This window comes from Cebidichthys violaceus, unplaced genomic scaffold (genome assembly GCF_023349555.1).
Source record: "Cebidichthys violaceus isolate CVI_PGR_0920_01 unplaced genomic scaffold, fCebVio1.0.p SCAF_8, whole genome shotgun sequence".
In the NCBI taxonomy this organism is placed as follows: Eukaryota; Metazoa; Chordata; class Actinopteri; order Perciformes; family Stichaeidae; genus Cebidichthys; species Cebidichthys violaceus.
Window position 1 is genome coordinate 1,919,215 of NW_027176964.1, and position 17,968 is coordinate 1,937,182.

The following is a 17,968-nucleotide window of genomic DNA, read 5'->3' on the forward strand; positions in this document are numbered from 1 at the left end:
GACCATCAGGGAGAAGATTGGCTATTTCTATATTGTTATTCTTAATGCTCGTCATCGGTGTGATTCTGCACAAAATCTGACGCCTTCAGTTCCTTCAGCTCAGACTCCAGCTGGACCTCAGGCAGAGACCAACCAATCCGTTTTGCTGCTGCCTTCAACTTGCAGTCAAAGCTCCAACGGGAGGAGGAGAGCTCTGCCACCGGCAGCAGCAGCAGCTCCTCCTCTGGCCAGGAGCATAGCATCACCTTGCAGCTCCGCAGGTCCCTGCTGGGAGCTGCAAGATACCAACACCAGGCCGTATTTCAGGCCCCACTGGAGGAAAGGGACGCACAGGAGAACCAGAACCGGGACTGAACGGGGCAAACTGTCAGACCCTGCAGCAGGAAAGTTAGAGGTGCTCTGAAGGGACTGTGGTGCTCAGAAACATTACCGCTTCTGTCCACAGGGACCGCCAAAATCAACACAAAAATGAAAGTTCCTCAGAGTAGCTTGTACATAACAGGAGAAGCTGCTTTAAACTAAATATACAGTGACCAAACAGAAGCACTGACGCCCCACAGACGAAATAAAGAGGAACTGGATAAGATCCTTTTTCTTTACAGAAATAACACGTTGCTGTCTGACTGTTTAGTATTGTTTTCTCATGGTCTTTGGGATCATTTCTATTAGCTAACTGGAATGAATATCCTGAAAAAAACTGTGAATCTTGTTTTTCAGGGTGGGGAGCAGGAGAGGACTCTTGTTGTACAATAAGCAGAGTTTATCAAGAAACAGGGAGGAGGTGAAAATAGTGAAGTTCAAAACACAGAGAGACAGCTTACTAAATTATGGAAAAATATAAAAGGACAGGGAGGATTAGTAATAAAAGTCTGTTTGATATAAAGGCCTGGTGCCATCTGTAATAGATATTCCAATAAAGGTGTATGTGTAAGCTTTTCCCTCTGCGCATTGAATACACCGAAGAAGTGTAGTGTCCGTTCTACCTTTATGTGTGCTGTAGAGGGCAGCAAAGGTGACAACAAAGAAGGAAGTGGAGTATTTCCCCGCGTTCACCAGGTGAGGGAATGCCCGTTTGGTGTCGCGGTAACGTCGAAGACACTGGACAAATCGGAACCAAGCAGGAAGACACTGGATCACCGCACGGACGCCGTAAGAGTAGGAATTGCACACATCTGTAACTGCAGAGAATGGCAGACAAACGGTGTGGTTATGACACGGTCGTCATTGGATCAGTTCTTTACAGCCTTTAATTGTTCAGTCTCACCTTGACTGCTAATGAGTCCATCGTGTTTTTTCCAGTCCAGTTCAAAACTGTAGAAACAGATCATATACTCCAGATCCATCAGAACCACACCAAGAGAGTTCAACTGGTCAGCCAGCCAGAAGTCTGCAAAGCCAACGTGATGAAACGGAGCCGTCACCACCCGAAACTGTGAAAGAAAGGGACAGAGAGGACGGTGTCAGAGCCTGAAGCATTCACTGGTAAGCTCTGTCAAGGTGCATTACATCACTGCTCTCCATTCACTCATTGATTTTACATTCAGTCCATTTGTATTTGCTCTGTATTTTAGGTGTTGTGATGGACTTGACAGGTATTTAACCCTTTCTCAATGATGACTAAAGCAGATATTAAATCACACTTTGTAGTTCAGCGCATTGATGGTGCCTGAAGACCTTAAAGACCCAGTGAAATGAAAAATACACCTTCCAAGTTGCACAGGAGTTGGGCTACAAACATATGCTGACGATACAGTTTTATTTGTGGCTACTATTGCTGCAGCCAAACTAACAGACTGCTTGGGCAAGGTGGCACACTGGTTACAGAAGTGTTTTTCTTAATCACAAAGCGACTGTAGAGGATTTTAACGATCTTGGAATTGTTTTGGAATCTCAGCTAAGGTTTGAACAGTTACAGCCAAACCATTAGGCAAATCAGACATGGCTTACCATTTAATACAGCGCATTGAACCAATAACATCCCTTTACAACTAAGCTAACAAACCACAAAGACTTTATCTTTTCAATATCTAAAGTAGATTTTCTTTAGGAGGCTAGATCCAACAACAACTTTGTGCTCTCACTCCAATAGTGTGAGAAAGTAACTAAATACATGTAGACTACTTAAGTACAATGTTGAGGTACTTGTACTTTACGTGAATATTTCCAATTTAGTTAATTTTATACTTTTACTACATTTCAGAGGGAAATATTGTCCATTCACCTTTAGCATATATATATTTGACATTATTAGTTACTAGTTAGGCTTCTTGATACAAAATATAAATTAACTAATAAACCATGATGTATTACTTCATAGTATATAACCTAATTATTAAACATATAAAGTAGTTCAAATGAGCTCCACTTTTACCCGCTGTAACATTGGTAATGAACACATTAATGCATCAATTATTATAATCCAGCGATAAAAGTCCTACCCCCAACATGTTATTTTAAATGTGACATTCTGCATATTAAGTATAACGTTACTTTTGTTACTGTAAGTATATTTTTATGCACTTTTACATTTTGAATGCAGGACTATTATTTGTAACAGAGTATTTCTAAACTGTGCTCTTGTAAATAATACAATCTTAAACACATTGGTTGTATGGATGTGAATGGTGATGACGCGGCAAAAAAGCCACAAAGCACGACAAAACCGGACGGGTCCGGTGCGTCGCCGACATCCCTGCAGACCACGTACAGACAACGTCGCTCCCCGCTGGGAGACGGGGCCCAGCTGCACTAACTTAACGGCCCCCAGGAAGCAGCTCGTCCGGACGAGCGCTGCTGAAAGTCTGACACGGCCGGAGCCGCGAGACAATTTCACTCTCCGAGCCGAACTAGAGTCGCACCGCTACACAGGAAACGCTTTCTGTTCATTATGAAACTGTGACGGGGCAAAGTTGACTTTGGCGGGCCGCCATAGTCTAGGTAATTAATGGGAAACACTTGAGTTGAATACTTATGCACGCAGCACTTTTCAGTTTTTAACTTTAAAAAAGGTCTGCTGAAAAATATTGAATTTCTTAGTTTCTTACTGTTCGAGAATATGAGAGTGCAATAAAAACACTGCATGGAGAACATATGTCTAGGTATCATTTGTAATTCAAACAAACCTGATAACTTTTAAGGGGGTTGCATACTTTTGTATGTAGTGCTGAAACAATTCATCAATTATTTGGACATTTTAATTAAAATTTCATTATGGACAAAAAAATGAATATGTATTATGTCTTACAGTTGTACTGCCTGCTGCTCAGCCAAAACCCTCAACTTAATTGCAAGATAGAGCCACTTTTTCCGAGAACGACATTCAAGATGCAACAGTGGACATGAAATATTCTACAGAGAAGCAAATAGAAAGATTTGTAATTGAGTGATGATACCAAGAGTTTGAGCAGCCAGAAGCGTGACTTGTAGTAGCAGGTCTTGAAGGGGTTGATGAGGAAGAGGAAGAAGAGGCCGTAGAGGGCAAGAGGGTTTGCCTGCATTGGTACCAGGATGCTATCACTGAAGAGACAGGACAGCAGGCTGACACACCACAGCACCCCCAACAGACCTGCAATCTGCACACACACACACACACACACACACACACACACACACACACACACACACACACACACACACACACACACACACACACACACACACACACACACACACACACACACACACACACACACACACACACACACACACACACAAATTCAGCCACAATATTCATCAGCATGAAAATACACTCAACAACTGGTACAAATGCACATGGTTACTATTTTGAGGGACCTTAAGCCATTTCTTGTATTTGTGTGCATGTGTGTAGATGTATGTACATTTGTGTATTTGTTTACATGTGTGTGCATTTGTTTACATGTGTGTGCATGTGTGTGCATTTGTTTACATGTGTGTGCATGTGTGTGCATTTGTTTACATGTGTGTGCATGTGTGTGCATTTGTTTACATGTGTGTGCATTTGTTTACATGTGTGTGCATTTGTTTACATGTGTGTGCATGTGTGTGCATGGACCTCAAACAGATGTTGATGTGACAGGTTGTTTCTGGGGTTGAGTTCAAAAATGAGCACATGGTTCACTCCCGCCTGCCTCCAGCCGTAGGTGTTGATGCCTGGAAGATAAAAACAGTGGGACTGATAAGGGACTGACTTCACATTTGTGGAACTTAGATGGAAGGTAAACTTATATATTATTGGGGTACAAATAGACTTGCTTTCCTTCCTTGTCCTGAAATGAATGAACGGAAACTTGACTCCCAACTTAGCATCGTATCACGTTTGGGTGTGTGTGTGTGTGCGCATACCTAACAAGAAGAGGAATTCTATTAACAGGAAGCCTCCTCTGTAGATCCTGACCATAGGCCAAACATCAGTACTACGGATCACCACAGCCCCTGGTGACAGGTAGAGAGACGAGGAAAAAGAGTGTGTGATGTATGAACAGAAAGAGACGAGGAACACGTACATCAGATCATTCAGGGACCAGCTTATAAACGTCTTTAGAAGGCAGATGCCCCATGGTAAACAGACCACGGCTCCATGTTGAATCAAAATCAGAACATGTGGAGCAGATTGTTTAAGTCACCATATATAAAGCACGTGGTAAAAAAAACCTAGTCACATAGTTTAAAGCAACTGTGCCATCATTAGAGTGACACCCCCTGTTGTTCCTTTCAGATGTGCCGCCGTGCTTAAGGACAGCTTCATGCATTCATATCTATCAAAAAAAAGAAGATGGTTCACCAAACCGCCCTCACTGTGATAATGTTGTGCAGACTAAAGATTTAAGATGTTTTTATTTAGATCAGTTACAGATTTCAAGAAGAATTGTTGTTAATAGTAACAGATACAGACTACTGTAGTTATATACCACCTTTATGTGTAGAAGGCTTTTTTTTAAACATTTTGGAGGGCCTGAATGACCTTTCTGTTTATCTCGTTTCTTATCCCCGTTTTCCAAGAGACCCGACACATTTCTAAATTTACGAGTACACACTTATCTCTGTCTCTATTTGGTGGTATAGTATATTGTAACGTTGTTAAACACAGTCACATGATAAAACAATAAAACAAGTCTTTTATTACTATTCTTTTTTGTCCTTATTACCATTAAATTATGAGCCAATTTTATACCAAGCCATGTTGTTTCCACATCACATGCTGCTGTTGCAAACTGTATGGGACAGGTTGACTTTTATTTGCACAAATCAAACAAATGGAAAGTCTTTTTGACGCTTTTATTGTTTTATTGTTATTATTTTTATTTTATTGTATTTATTTCTTTAATTTGTTCATATTGTACTGTTTTATCAGTGTTTCCATTTGACATCAGTTTGTCTTGCTTTTGTTGAGCCTCACTGTAGTTACATTGCTTTACTGTTTCTTTGTCAGTCAAAGCTCTTTGTCAAGTCTGTTTTTAAAAGGTGCTATATAATTATAGTTATTATTATTATAGTTAAAAGATGGAAAAAAGCCTATTTGTTCACTCTAACTTAGTAATATGAAACAATATCGTCAATGCAAAAGACATAAATAGGTTATGGAACTTTTGAAAAGTAATACAAAATACACCTCATTTTGACCCTACAGTGTGTTCACTGCTAAGTACACTGTAGAAACTAAAACGACCATTTTCACTGTTGTTTCCTAAAAGCATATTTTGGACAAAGTGGAGTAAGCTCATCACCAAAAGCAATATCCTGTTTCTCTCGTTCTGAAAGGCTGCTCTGACACGGCTCACAACTTGTTGGTGCTGAGACGGTTATTTGTCCTGTGTGGAACGCAATTTCTTTTTTAAATAATGCAATCACAGCCAGCTCGTATTGACATATTTTTTTGCTGTGTACTGTATATCTCTGGTCCAGACACTCCGGACAGGGACTGTAGGGACGGCCTCTGATTGGCTAGTACTCGCTGGTTGGACTGGTTTAGGCATGAGGAGTGAGATTGGTTAGGGAAAGATTATCGGGGTAAGCCAATTAGAGGCAGAGCAGGGCGGGTCATGCATTCACCATACTGACTGTTATTTTCCAGGAAGTAGAAACTGAGTCACTAGATGATTGAAGGTTTCATGTTAACTTATTTAATAATTGTTTGAGATTTGGATGTGTATGTATGCGTTACCTGTAATGACCACAGTGACTAGTAAGACAAGGAATACTCCGCAGTATAGCCCGACTCTAAAGGTAGTCCACGCAGGAGCAGGCTGCAGGCAGACAGAGACACAAACCCTGTTACTCTATAATAATGACAACAATACTACTGTATACTTATATATAATATACCACAGATTATTCAAAATAATGTCAAATAACTGGGCCGTCCTTCAATATTAATCTGGTTCTTTGAGCTTGTTGTTCAGTACACAAACAAATAATTAAACAATCAAACTTATAATGAAACTTATCTTAACTTATTCTTAATGTAGATGTTATACAAGTGATGAAAAAACATTATCATCAGTAAAGTAAAATCATAGAGATGTAACATTGTCTATTTGTGTGGCTAAAGTTATCATTGTATCGTCATACAGACCATAACATTTTATCATAACTTAATAATGTCTTATTTGAGGGCTAGAACATTCAGAGATTGTGTTTTTTATATTGATATCATTGAGTGTGTGTGTGTGTGTGTGTGTGTGTGTGTGTGTGTGTGTGTGTGTGTGTGTGCGAGAGTGACCTGTGCAGCTCCCAGAGGAGGAACCCTCAGCCTCTTCATGGCCCTCTGCCTGTCACCACCTTCCAACTCTGTAGTGACCAACGCCTGAAACACACAGAGAACTTTGAATATTGATCTCTTCCTAATTGATAACAACTGATAATAGTGATGGTTGTGTTTCTTGGAAGTGTTTCTCACCAACCTGCTTAATTAAGCAATACTGTACTTAACTACGGCAATGCTGTGAATTTGAGCATGTTTAAATGAATATCTACACATATGTGTGAGCACCTCGGTCTCAGAGATGAGCTGAGTGATTTTCTTGCATGTGTAAAATGGAGCCACTTCAACATGGGCCACCCTCCAGTCGGCCCCCCTCGACGTCTCCAGAATCTTATCATGCTTCTTCAGGATCTTCCTGAAACCTGTGAAGTTCAGGTTCTACAGAGACACAGAGACAGACAGATGAGATGTTTAAAGAGTTTGAAAGAATCAAAAGCACATATTTGACTCCAAACAGTGACAATGTTTACTGAGGTAATAACTCAAGTGAGAAGTAATCATTTTCTCATAGACTTCAAGTGCTATATATATATATATATATATATATATTTATGTATCGTTGCATTAGATATGTATTTAACCTACAGCTTTTCTATTCTTACTGTTTGAATGTATTGTGCCCAAGAATTAATTAGGTTGTATGAAAATATTTGATTACATTTCAACAGATACCCCGACCCTTCCAATGGACATTACTGTTCTAGGATGTCTAGATCTATGATTACTGTGTTACTATTTCTGACTCCACTCAAATGCACAAACTTCTTTGATTGGAATTCTTTAACCCAGTCACAATGTTCCACATCATCTAAAGTGGACTGCTGAAGAATAGTTATTTATTGTCATTTCACATTTGAAATGAGTTGAATGAGTTTTATTATTAGTATCACATATACAACAGCTACAACAAATGCCCTAAAATGATCTCTCTAATTATTATAACAGCTGCAGGCTTATGAGTCAACCTTTGAGAAAAATAACCTTACGGTTCATGGTTATTGTGTTGTTTGTATTGTATGAATTCTATAAGACATTTTACTTAATGTTACAGGTCCAGAGCTACTAAATGAAAATGTGCCTTTTAGTCCAACTCTGGCTTACTTCCAGATGTTGTTTTTTTCCTTTTATCAATGAGTATCGCCCCAGTCAAATAAACCAATAAAACTAAATAAATGGTCTTCATTTGGGGTGTCACAATTTTCCAAATCCAAGATTTTATTTGACTTCCGATTTTAAGTTCATGAATCGATTCGATTTTTGACTCAAACATGTTTTTTCAGCACTGACGGCTCTTCCAGTCAGATGATGGAGTCTTGTTCATTTGGATCAACAGATCATTGGTTTCATGCCCCGACAATTTACATTTTCTAAATTTATTTTCTTTCAATTTCGTTAAATTTAACAAGAAGAAGCACCAGAAGGCAAGAGGTCACTTTACAACAACAGCGTGAGTTTCTCAGAGTTCACCTGAATGCACCATGAAGTGTCTGTCGACGCCCACATGCTTGACCTTCAAAGTGGATGAAATCGCCAAACAGTTGGCTGAGCCCTGTTTTCTCTGCTTGGGGTGGGGGCTCCATTGGTTGCTACAGTATCTAAATCTTATGCAGCCTACAAACTGTAGTTTTTCTGTCAACCATGCGTTTGATGTTTACAAAAAAATAACACCGGGAGCTGATCGCTGATTCTGCTTTTGACTTCAGACGTTGAAGTCAAAAGCTCTTTTAGATGGATTTTAGATTTAGAATTTCAGACCTTTGTTTTCTTTGTGTGCACATCTACTGTCTGATGAAGTTTGAGTGTGTGAATAATATGCACCTGGTAGTTCTGCAGCAGTATGAGGCTGAGGTAGAACTCGGAGAAGGCCAGCTGCAGGTCCTTTATGTTTCTGTGTTTGCATCGCTCCTGCTGCGACAGGGCGAACACCGTCTTCCTCTTCCTCAGGCTCCGCCCGTTAGCCCAGCTCTCTCTCTGGGCGTCCAACGACGACTGCAGCTCGTTCTGCAGCGTGGCGAATCGCCGCTGAGCCTCAGCCAGCTTTTCTGGAGGAAAAGAGACAAAGGCGAGGTTAAAGAAAGAAAGCCTCTGAGGATAATGAGCACAACGAACTGTACGAGGTACATGTAAATGAGTGATAACTGTGCTCCAGCGTCGATGACGCAGCGGTGGTAGTTACCAGAGTAGAAGGTGTTGATCTTGGCCAGCTCCTTCTCACATGCCTGGAAGAACTTCTCCTCAAACTTGGCATAGTACCTCTTAACTGTATCCTCGTCTGTGACTGCAAGAAGATAGGAGTTAGATTAGTGACCCTTCATGAACAGAGTGAAGACGCTTTGTCTCACAGCATTGATTAAACCAAGAAGAGGATGGAAGAAAGGGAAGGGGAAGAAAGGACAGGAAAGGCAGAACAAAAGACAAATGGGGATGGAGGAGTGTGTGAACGTACAATTCCATGTTTTGTGCATCAGAGCCCCGTAATGTCCTGCTCTGACCAGCAGGTGGAGCAGTGAGACAACGGTCTTCAAAAGCTCGGTTCTGTTGTTTCTATGAACAATTGAATTTGAACCCTCATCTCAGGACTGGCATGTTCATTCTTCTAATGTATACAGGTCAAAGGCAACATACAACCTTTTAATAAAGAACTTTAAATACTACAATGTGTGTTTTTCATCGACCACAGCCACATAATATAGACACACTCTTTGCACATTGATTTGTCATCCTGACATAGGAGCGGCGGTTCGATCGTGTCCTTGAGCGTTACCCTGAACCCGGGTGCTGTACAGCAGCCCACTGTTAGGATGGGTCACGCTTCATACATGGAAGTGATGATTCAAATAAAGTTGAACTGTAATGGCTATTTCTGACTTGTGCAAAGTTTAACCCAAAAAAGATGGCTTTACACTGTGTTACAACAACAAGTATGTATGTTTCCTGCACGTCACACGTGGTTGCAGTCTATATCAGACTGTATGGCAGTTTTAGGTTTTCAGACAGTAAATTGTGTTGTGCCAATGTTGCTACATCAGCTTCACTAATTTACTCTCTTGCTTTGAAATACAGCAAAACATAAAAACAAGCCTTGGCCATAGCGCTGCTTTTTTGTTTCACCTCCATCATTTTGGTTAGTGTGTTGTTCACACCCGCCAGTATCGTGTTCTGATTGGTTAGTGTTTGTAGATGCGGGTCGGAGCAGCCTTCACATTTGTCAGAAATATTGCAACAGGCTGTCTTTGGTCACCACAGTTCCAAATGGGCTTTTGGTGGATGTGTCCCACTGCATCCCGGACTATGTTTCTCTCAGACAGAACGTAATTGCACAGTGTAAAGGGGCCTTTAGTGGGACACTTGAAAATAAGGAAGCCTCTATCAATCCTACTATAACCAGTAAAAAAGGTTTTCTGTGAAATATATTATTATTATTGTTGTCATTATTATCATGCAGTCAGATCCAGACAAAAGAGCTGACAATAGTGCTCTCTCTCTCTCTGTGATCGGTATCAAAGCAATAAGTGGTTCACTACTGCACAATGGTCCTGCTCTGTCTTCACGTACAGACACAAACATCTGAAATCTGCAACACAAGTTCATGAGAACAGAAGACAGAGAGGACAAATAAAATACTAATCTTTTAAAAACTGCACAGGGTCAAGTTCTCCGTGTTTTAAGATTGTTTTCCAAAACTGTCACAGCAAGTACCGTGACAGCCTTTTATTTGCTTACTTTGTTTTGGAGAATTATGATGATATCAATGTTATATTTATACCATGTGAAAAAGTTGAAGTCCTGTTCCTCCCATTAAGTCAAATGTTGTTTATACAGTTTTACCAGACCAGAGTCCTGTAATTTCCTTTGAAAAGGACGCAGAGAAGCTGCATGTCCAACCACTAACTTGTACCTACTGTCACGTCAACAACAAGCAAACAGCAGACCAGGCAGGTGGCTTTGAGTCAGACTCTGCCGACTCAGTGATTCACTGAGTTTCAGACTGGCTGCTTTTAGACAAGACACCAAATTAACGAAATTGGAGTGTCCCAACCACTCCACTCCACCCCCCCCCCCCCCCCCCCCCCCTTTTCTCCCTCCAGCACACAAACAGCCACCACGGTCAGACTACGGTAATCTCCTTATCCTTTTTTGGCCTTATTCTGCTCTTTTCTCTCCGTGTCTCGGCTCATGTCATCATGATTATCATTATTATCATTATGACATGTCTGTCTCTCGGTAATAGGCTATACTTTCAATTTGACAATTGATGTTTTTTAGCTGTATTTTTTAGCAACACCTTGCTTTACTCTCAAACAGTTACACATATTCACACAGCCAGCCGGTAAACAGCCATCAGGGCTCACTTCAACCGTTCACTATTTTGAGGGAGAGAATAGCACTACATGCCGTTTCAACGTTGGTTCACCCGTGTTACAAATAACCATAACCCCTCTCTTACCTCTAGAGGTAATTAGTGCAGATAGATTTGTTCATTTCTCCAGGTTTTGAGATCTCTTTCTCTGAGATTTCTGCATCCACTCCAATAGAATAGACATACATGGAATCTCATGTGTGGTATTCAAAGCGCTAAAAAGTGACCTTGGATGCAGTCGATGTTATTAGGACCTATTGCTTCTGTGGAAAGTAGTTCCAGATAATATTGTTCACAGTAAAAATTTCAGAGATGGAAATTTCGAGGTCTTGCCCCTGAAAATCCGTGAGTCGAATCATCCTTTGGCAACCCCCTCAGTCGACTTCCTATTCTACAAATCGACACAGAAGCACACTGAGGACCGTTGGCCCCGGTCAGACTGGTGCCTGGAGCAGGAGGCCGTGTTCCTCCCTGCAGGGATAGAGGGCGCACTGAGCACCACGACCACGAGGGGTGCTGTAAGGCTCATGCCTAGAGCCGCGAGGCCCCCTTCACCAGGGCCCTACCAAGCCAACGGAGACGTGGTGCACGGCCATGGAGGAAATGTGCTCGGTGAGGGCCAGTCAGCACCAAGGAGAGGTCCCACAAGGAGAGGTCCCACAAGGAGAGGTCCCACAAGGAGAGGTCCCACAAAGAGAGGTCCCACAAGGAGAGGTCCCACAAGGAGAGGTCCCACAAAGAGAGGTCCCACAAAGAGAGGTCCCACAAGGAGAGGTCCCACAAGGAGATCCTCCCACACGGAGTGGCCGTCCCTAACCCGCCGAGTTTAATCCCCGGGCAGACTGCACGGACCCCACCCGTTAAGAAGAGTAAACATATTTTCGGTTCATTATGAAACCGTGGCAGCCAGGGTGCACTTAACTATGTTAGTGTAGTTGAAGTTTTCACTGTAAGTCATGCCAATGGATTTTTTGGATTGCCAGATGGTCTGTATGAAAAAACAAAAAAAATAGTCCAATCTTCATATTAAACAGCGAAATGTGATGCTGATCAAAACATTCAGATTCCTAGTCCTACACATTTCACAACTTGGCCACAAAAAAACCCCAAACATCTGCATAGATACAATCAGAGGTATATGGAACCAGACCTTTAAATATGACATTCTGAGCCATTCTATACTATTACTGAGCCGCTACTAACAAACGACAAATCAACAAGTGCAAATCTGTATGCTGCAGCCACATACATGCGTCCTTCCACGCACGCAAATAAAAGAGAAACTTTACATTTAATTAATCAACTTAATGTGCATCTATGATCCTGTAGTTAAAACAATCACGTCAGCTGGTTCAGTACAGTTAATATAGCCTACGCCTCTAAACCATGCGTCACCAACTGCATTATCGTTTGGCCTAACTCAACACGCTCACACTGAAGCTGGTCGCAACCAAACGCTACAAAGTCCATGCATCAGGAACAAAACTGCGCCCGCCTACGTCTGTTCCCCACGCATTTCAGCTGTAAGAAAAGTCACAGAACAATTCCTAAAATAAACTGAAGGGGGAAAAGAACGCAGTCGGGTGGATTTAGTCATTAGCCAGAAGATGTGACTGGAACAAGAAATAGCAACATGTGACTGTAGACTTCTGTATAGAACATAGAGACATGTCTAGGGATTCTGTTGGACTCATTGGAACATGCTGCAAATTAGTCAGCACAGTTATTTAAATTCATCATGAAGGGAACATAAATGCCTGTACCATATTTAATCAATTCAATTTCACTCAGAACCCCGAACATCAAACTCCTGAGGTCAGAGCAGACGGCACGGCTAAACCATGGAAATGGAATGATACTGGGAGTCTTTGAACTCCACACTTCCTGTATGCACAAATGATCAGATTGTCTATCTCTGTGTCTCAGTACTTCCAAGCTTCCTGACCAACATTTCTTGGACTTTACTTCCACCTTCAAATGTTCTCTAAAGTAACCTCAAATTGAAATGTTTACAGTAAGAGACAATCACTGAAGCACAATCCCATCACGTGTCTATCTGAAGCCTTTTCTCTGCATCGCTAGACGTGTGTGTGTGTGTGTGTGTGTGTGTGTGTGTGTGTGTGTGTGCGTGTGCGTGTGCGTGTGTACAGAGACTGAGGGAGTGGGCGGGGCTGGGTACTGTCCTCTTGTTCAGCAGCACACAGCTTCTGGTCAGCTACAAGGAGAATGTCATTCAGTGGGAAACACTGATGCGTGTGCAGATTGATAGAAAACTACAATGTTGTTTCTACGAACAGTAAGGTGTACAAAATGGCCAGCAACTAAACTGCTACCTAATCACAGTGGCTATCCTGTAAGACAGTCAACACTGTGTCTGCAAGCACTAATAGGATGATAATCACTGAGTAGAGACGGTTCCTACGTACACGATGCCGTCAGATCATGACATCTAAGAGTCCCTTTCATTTTTTATAATGAAGCTTTAATCCAAGACACAATTGAACGTAACATAGATTCAAACTATTGGGAAAATTACAGGTTTTAACTGGGGCTTGTAATACTATTCAGACTTGATTAATGGTTTAAGGTGCCATTAAAACTGCTAGTGTCTGTTGATAGCAGCACAGGGGCCCAACAACAGAAAAAAGAAGGCTTCATTGTGGATGAAAAGCTTTACTAAAAATCCGTGTTGAGAAAAGTGGGGATGAGTTTCACAAGACGGGTGAGATGAAGATGGGATGTGAGCTGCACTGAGTTTGGGTGAACTCAACAAGTCATGTCAAGGTAACCAACACCAGCACTGTGCTGCATTACTGGCTCTGATCACTATCAGTGTGATGTTACGCTGTCCTCCTGCATGGACACTGTGAGTAGACCCAGACACTGACAACAACCATGAAACAGATCAAACTGATGCACAGATACTTCTTAGTGTATTACAGATCATCAATAGTGTCCCACACAGAGCAGCAGAACATGTGGAATGCTGCAGAGTGTGTCCTAGTACTGCCCCACTACTTTAAACAAAGAACCTGACGGTTCACTCGTGTTCTACAGTCTGATTCTGTCTCGAGTGGTTTTCAGATTTGAATAGCTGCTGACCAGTACAACTCTCTCAGCTCTCTCTCTCTCCTTTTGTGTGTAAAGTGGTTAAAAGGGTGATGAGCCTTTCATAAACACACACACACACACACACACACACACACACACACACACACACACACACACACACACACACACACACACACACACACACACACACACACACACACACACACACACACACACACACACACACACACACACACGCTACCAGATCGATAAGCAGCTGGCAGAGCTACAATTGCAGTGCAAGCAGTTATACAAGTTATATGCATGGGTTTGGGTTTACTTTAAGTTATATTGCTTTGCGGCTGATCATGATTTTCTCAGCTTAACTTCCGTTACGTCATGTCTGAACTGAAAATAGGACCCTTTAGTGGTGAAACTCTTTTGCCAACTTTTGCCAAAATAAGATGAAAGGAGAGATACCAGGAAAGGACTCATTGTGCTGGTCACACAGAGGTCTGTCATTACATGATGACAAAATGCTGCTTTTATGACTTCTTTAGACTTTTTGAGGCCTTAAATTTTGGTCATACTGTGGCTGTTGTTAGTGTATTTATACAAAGACATAATTAAGCAATAATGCAGGATGAGGTAGCCTCACATAAAAAGCAGCTGAGGAGCTGGAGGTAAAGAAGTGCACATGCCAAACTTGATAGCAAAGTATAATATAATATACGCATTACCTTTACATGCCTGTTTACGTTCAGTTTGTTCCCAGTTAACGTAACACAATTAACATGATGGTTGGATTTTGTTTACTTGCAGCAGGGCTCAAAATGATTTCCTCTGTGTACAAGCAACTTTTTACCTGCTCGAAAAAATGTTTTCTTTTTGCTTTTGTCCTTTTTTTCTGCTGGGTTGCCAACGTTTCAATTTAGTTTGACGTGTGACAGTAAAATGACTTCAAATTCGACATGGTCACATTCTGGGACTCCATTGAAAATATCAGCAAACAAATTTATTATTACACTTCAAATATGGGAAAATAATAAATATGGAATTTTAGAAAGTTTTCTACAAAACTGTACAGTCAAAAAGCTTTTACATAGTCACAGTCGAGGTGACACTGAACAGGATTACATTGAAAATATCAGCAAACCTCTGAATTCATTCCAGTTTAAAAATGATGATATTTTCAGTGTGTTACAGTATCATCAGAGCTGTCCCATGTACAGCCAAACTACTGACTGTGACAGTCGGGACATCTCCAGCAGAAATTCATTGCGCTTCTCAGCAAACCTATTGTGGAAACTGTTTGGTGACTTCACATATTAAATAACGATGGGCTCAATATTATATGTTGTTGTTTTTTTTCGGCAACAGTATTATAACGTGGTATTACACATTTTAATGGGATACTCCACTCAAAACATGATTCAACCAATGTTCACTCTATTGGCAATGTAAGGGAATATATTTTAAGAAAAAAAGTACACGACTGCACCACCAGGAAGGAGTCACGGAGCGTTCCACATTTAACGGAAGAATGACAGCGCCACATGAGCTGAGGAATGGTTTTCACTCAATTGTAAGCTCACAGGATTTACTGGGCTGCAAAAACACCTTGAAGTCATTAAAAGAACACATTCATGGGGCTCCTGCTAATTTGCAACTTCATTTTTTAAGAGGTTGTCAGCCACCTAATGATAGAGCAGACCTTACTTACTGGTGTGTGTGTGTGTGTGTGTGTGTGTGTGTGTGTGTGTGTGTGTGTGTGTGTGTGTGTGTGTGTGTGTGTGTGTGTGAATAATACCTTCAATAGATGGGGCCTGGTCCTGAGCAGCATACAGCATCTCTTTGAAAGCCTGCAGACATAACAGGAGAGAAATTATCAAATAATGAAACATTTACATGAAATTAGATGAAATATTCATCTTGTGAAACGTGGTTGAAAAAGACGAGTACTATTCTGTGCACCACCTGTTAGTGCTGGTTGACTTTGGACAGCCTGCACTCCAAACATGCCTGTAATGGGGCAGACTTTTTGTAGCTTAACGAGCTCTTCTTGCTTTGGTTGTCAGTGGTGTTGTAGTCTGGGACCGTTTCACATTGTTGCCCCTTTTCCACAGCAGGAACCTTCCCCACAAACTAGAACCCTTTTGAGGAACGTATGGCCTTTGATCTGCAGGGAGCCGGGAGGAAATTAAGTTCCGGCGACATGTCTCAGGGACATTTGAACCGAGGTCACTGCGATTGCTCTGAGCAGAACACATGGGCATTCATCAAGATATACTGTTCTTTAATTATATTTCTTGCTATTCCCCTGATGGTCTGAATAAGCCGCTAAATTTGTTGCTAGTCGCTTTTAACATCTTTTAAGATATTCCAAAGAAATAAAGTCCCTAAGAGGGTCTGAAGAATTATTAAATCTAAAGAGAAATTCGCTAAGTTGCCAACCCTGGTTAACGTCAACGACAAGGTTGGCCCAGGCTAACTTACGATGGACTGACCTTTAAGGTGGACTGACCTTTAAGGTGGACCAGCTATTTTCATTGTAGTTTATTCTCATCGCATACTTCATAAGCTGGTGATCTTTAGAGACCCACACCGTCAGGACAAACACTGCAAAATCAATAGCTGTTGCCATTTTTTGACAATGATGTTGTCGACATATGTTGACCTTGCACGGATGCATTCGCATAATGTTGCCTTTGTTGCTCTCCCTCCATCCTGTAATAATGCAGTGCTCATGGTGCAGCCAGTGAGTCTCCCTCATGCTCGCTCTTAGTGAATGTGCAGTGTGTGGTGCAGCTTGTCTCTGCTGTAGACAACAGTCATTCAGCCTCAGTGAGTACTAGAAGGAGAGCAGGACAGTCCTCCTCTTTCATACTCACTCGCTCAAGGGTTAGATAGTAGAAGTCAAGTCAGTCCGTATTTCAGAATGCCAAAAGAGCACAAGACCACAATGGCCTCACTGTGTGCCAGACCCCCCCCCCCCCCCAATCAAAGGGCGGCAGAGCTGGCTTCTGCAGCAAACAGCACAGCAAGTCAAGGTCATGCTATAGCCCACACAGCCAGCCTATACTCACTGCTTCAGCAGTGCAGCCACTACAACAGTGTAAACACCACCACTGACAACCAGCAGCAAAACACAGGAGAGATGTACAGCAAAGGCAATAATGCAGTAAGATGACTCCCATTCTATAGTGAGCCTGCCAATAGCCAGCATTTAGAGCCCATTAGTTGACTTTGTATCATTTCCTAGATCACCTGAAACTACAATCAGCTATAAACAGAAGAGCAAAGGGCCGTATTAAGTGTTATTCCTGTGACAAAGTTCAGAAACTAAGTTTACCCAAACACAGAGAGAAGCCTGCAGATACATCACGTGATGCATGTTTGTGTGGTTGCAACAGACGGGTGTGGTTTTATTGACTGCCTATACATAGGAGAGCTCAAATTTTAGAACCAAATTCAGAATCAATACAAAACGGTTTACTACTGTAACCTGAGAGATCAAGCCCTCAGCAGAGGAGATAGAGTATTAAATACTGAGAGGAATAAAGTATGTCCATGTGGCTCTTCGTGGGCTCCTCTTCTCACCAATATCAATATCACCTCCTTTTTTCTTAAGTCAACAGTCAGCTCCTTGGTTGTACTGACGTTGAGCAGCAGGTTGTTCTCTGAGCATCGCTCTGAAGAGTGTTGAGATCCTCTCTATATGAAGTCTCATTGTTGTCGTCTTCGTGTTTGGGGTAGCAGTCGTGAACAGGAGGGGGCTGAGCACACAGCCCTGGGGGGCTCCACTGTTCAACACT

At 41.7% G+C, this 17,968-nt stretch overlaps 1 protein-coding gene across 1 annotated transcript in view; it reads right to left on the reverse strand.

Annotated features, from left to right (window-relative positions):
- The window catches only part of LOC137892637 (xenotropic and polytropic retrovirus receptor 1 homolog), a 47,475-nt gene that overhangs the window by 5,429 nt on the left and 24,078 nt on the right, over positions 1-17,968 (reverse strand). The window contains exons 2-12 of the mRNA XM_068737923.1: positions 15,964-16,015; positions 8,919-9,020; positions 8,561-8,784; positions 6,971-7,120; positions 6,701-6,784; positions 6,143-6,224; positions 4,324-4,413; positions 4,034-4,131; positions 3,393-3,572; positions 1,265-1,430; positions 984-1,178 (exon numbers count right to left, since the gene is read on the reverse strand). Of these exons, the coding sequence (XP_068594024.1) occupies positions 984-1,178; positions 1,265-1,430; positions 3,393-3,572; positions 4,034-4,131; positions 4,324-4,413; positions 6,143-6,224; positions 6,701-6,784; positions 6,971-7,120; positions 8,561-8,784; positions 8,919-9,020; positions 15,964-16,015 (1,423 nt within the window). The remainder of the gene's footprint in view (positions 1-983; positions 1,179-1,264; positions 1,431-3,392; positions 3,573-4,033; positions 4,132-4,323; positions 4,414-6,142; positions 6,225-6,700; positions 6,785-6,970; positions 7,121-8,560; positions 8,785-8,918; positions 9,021-15,963; positions 16,016-17,968) is intronic.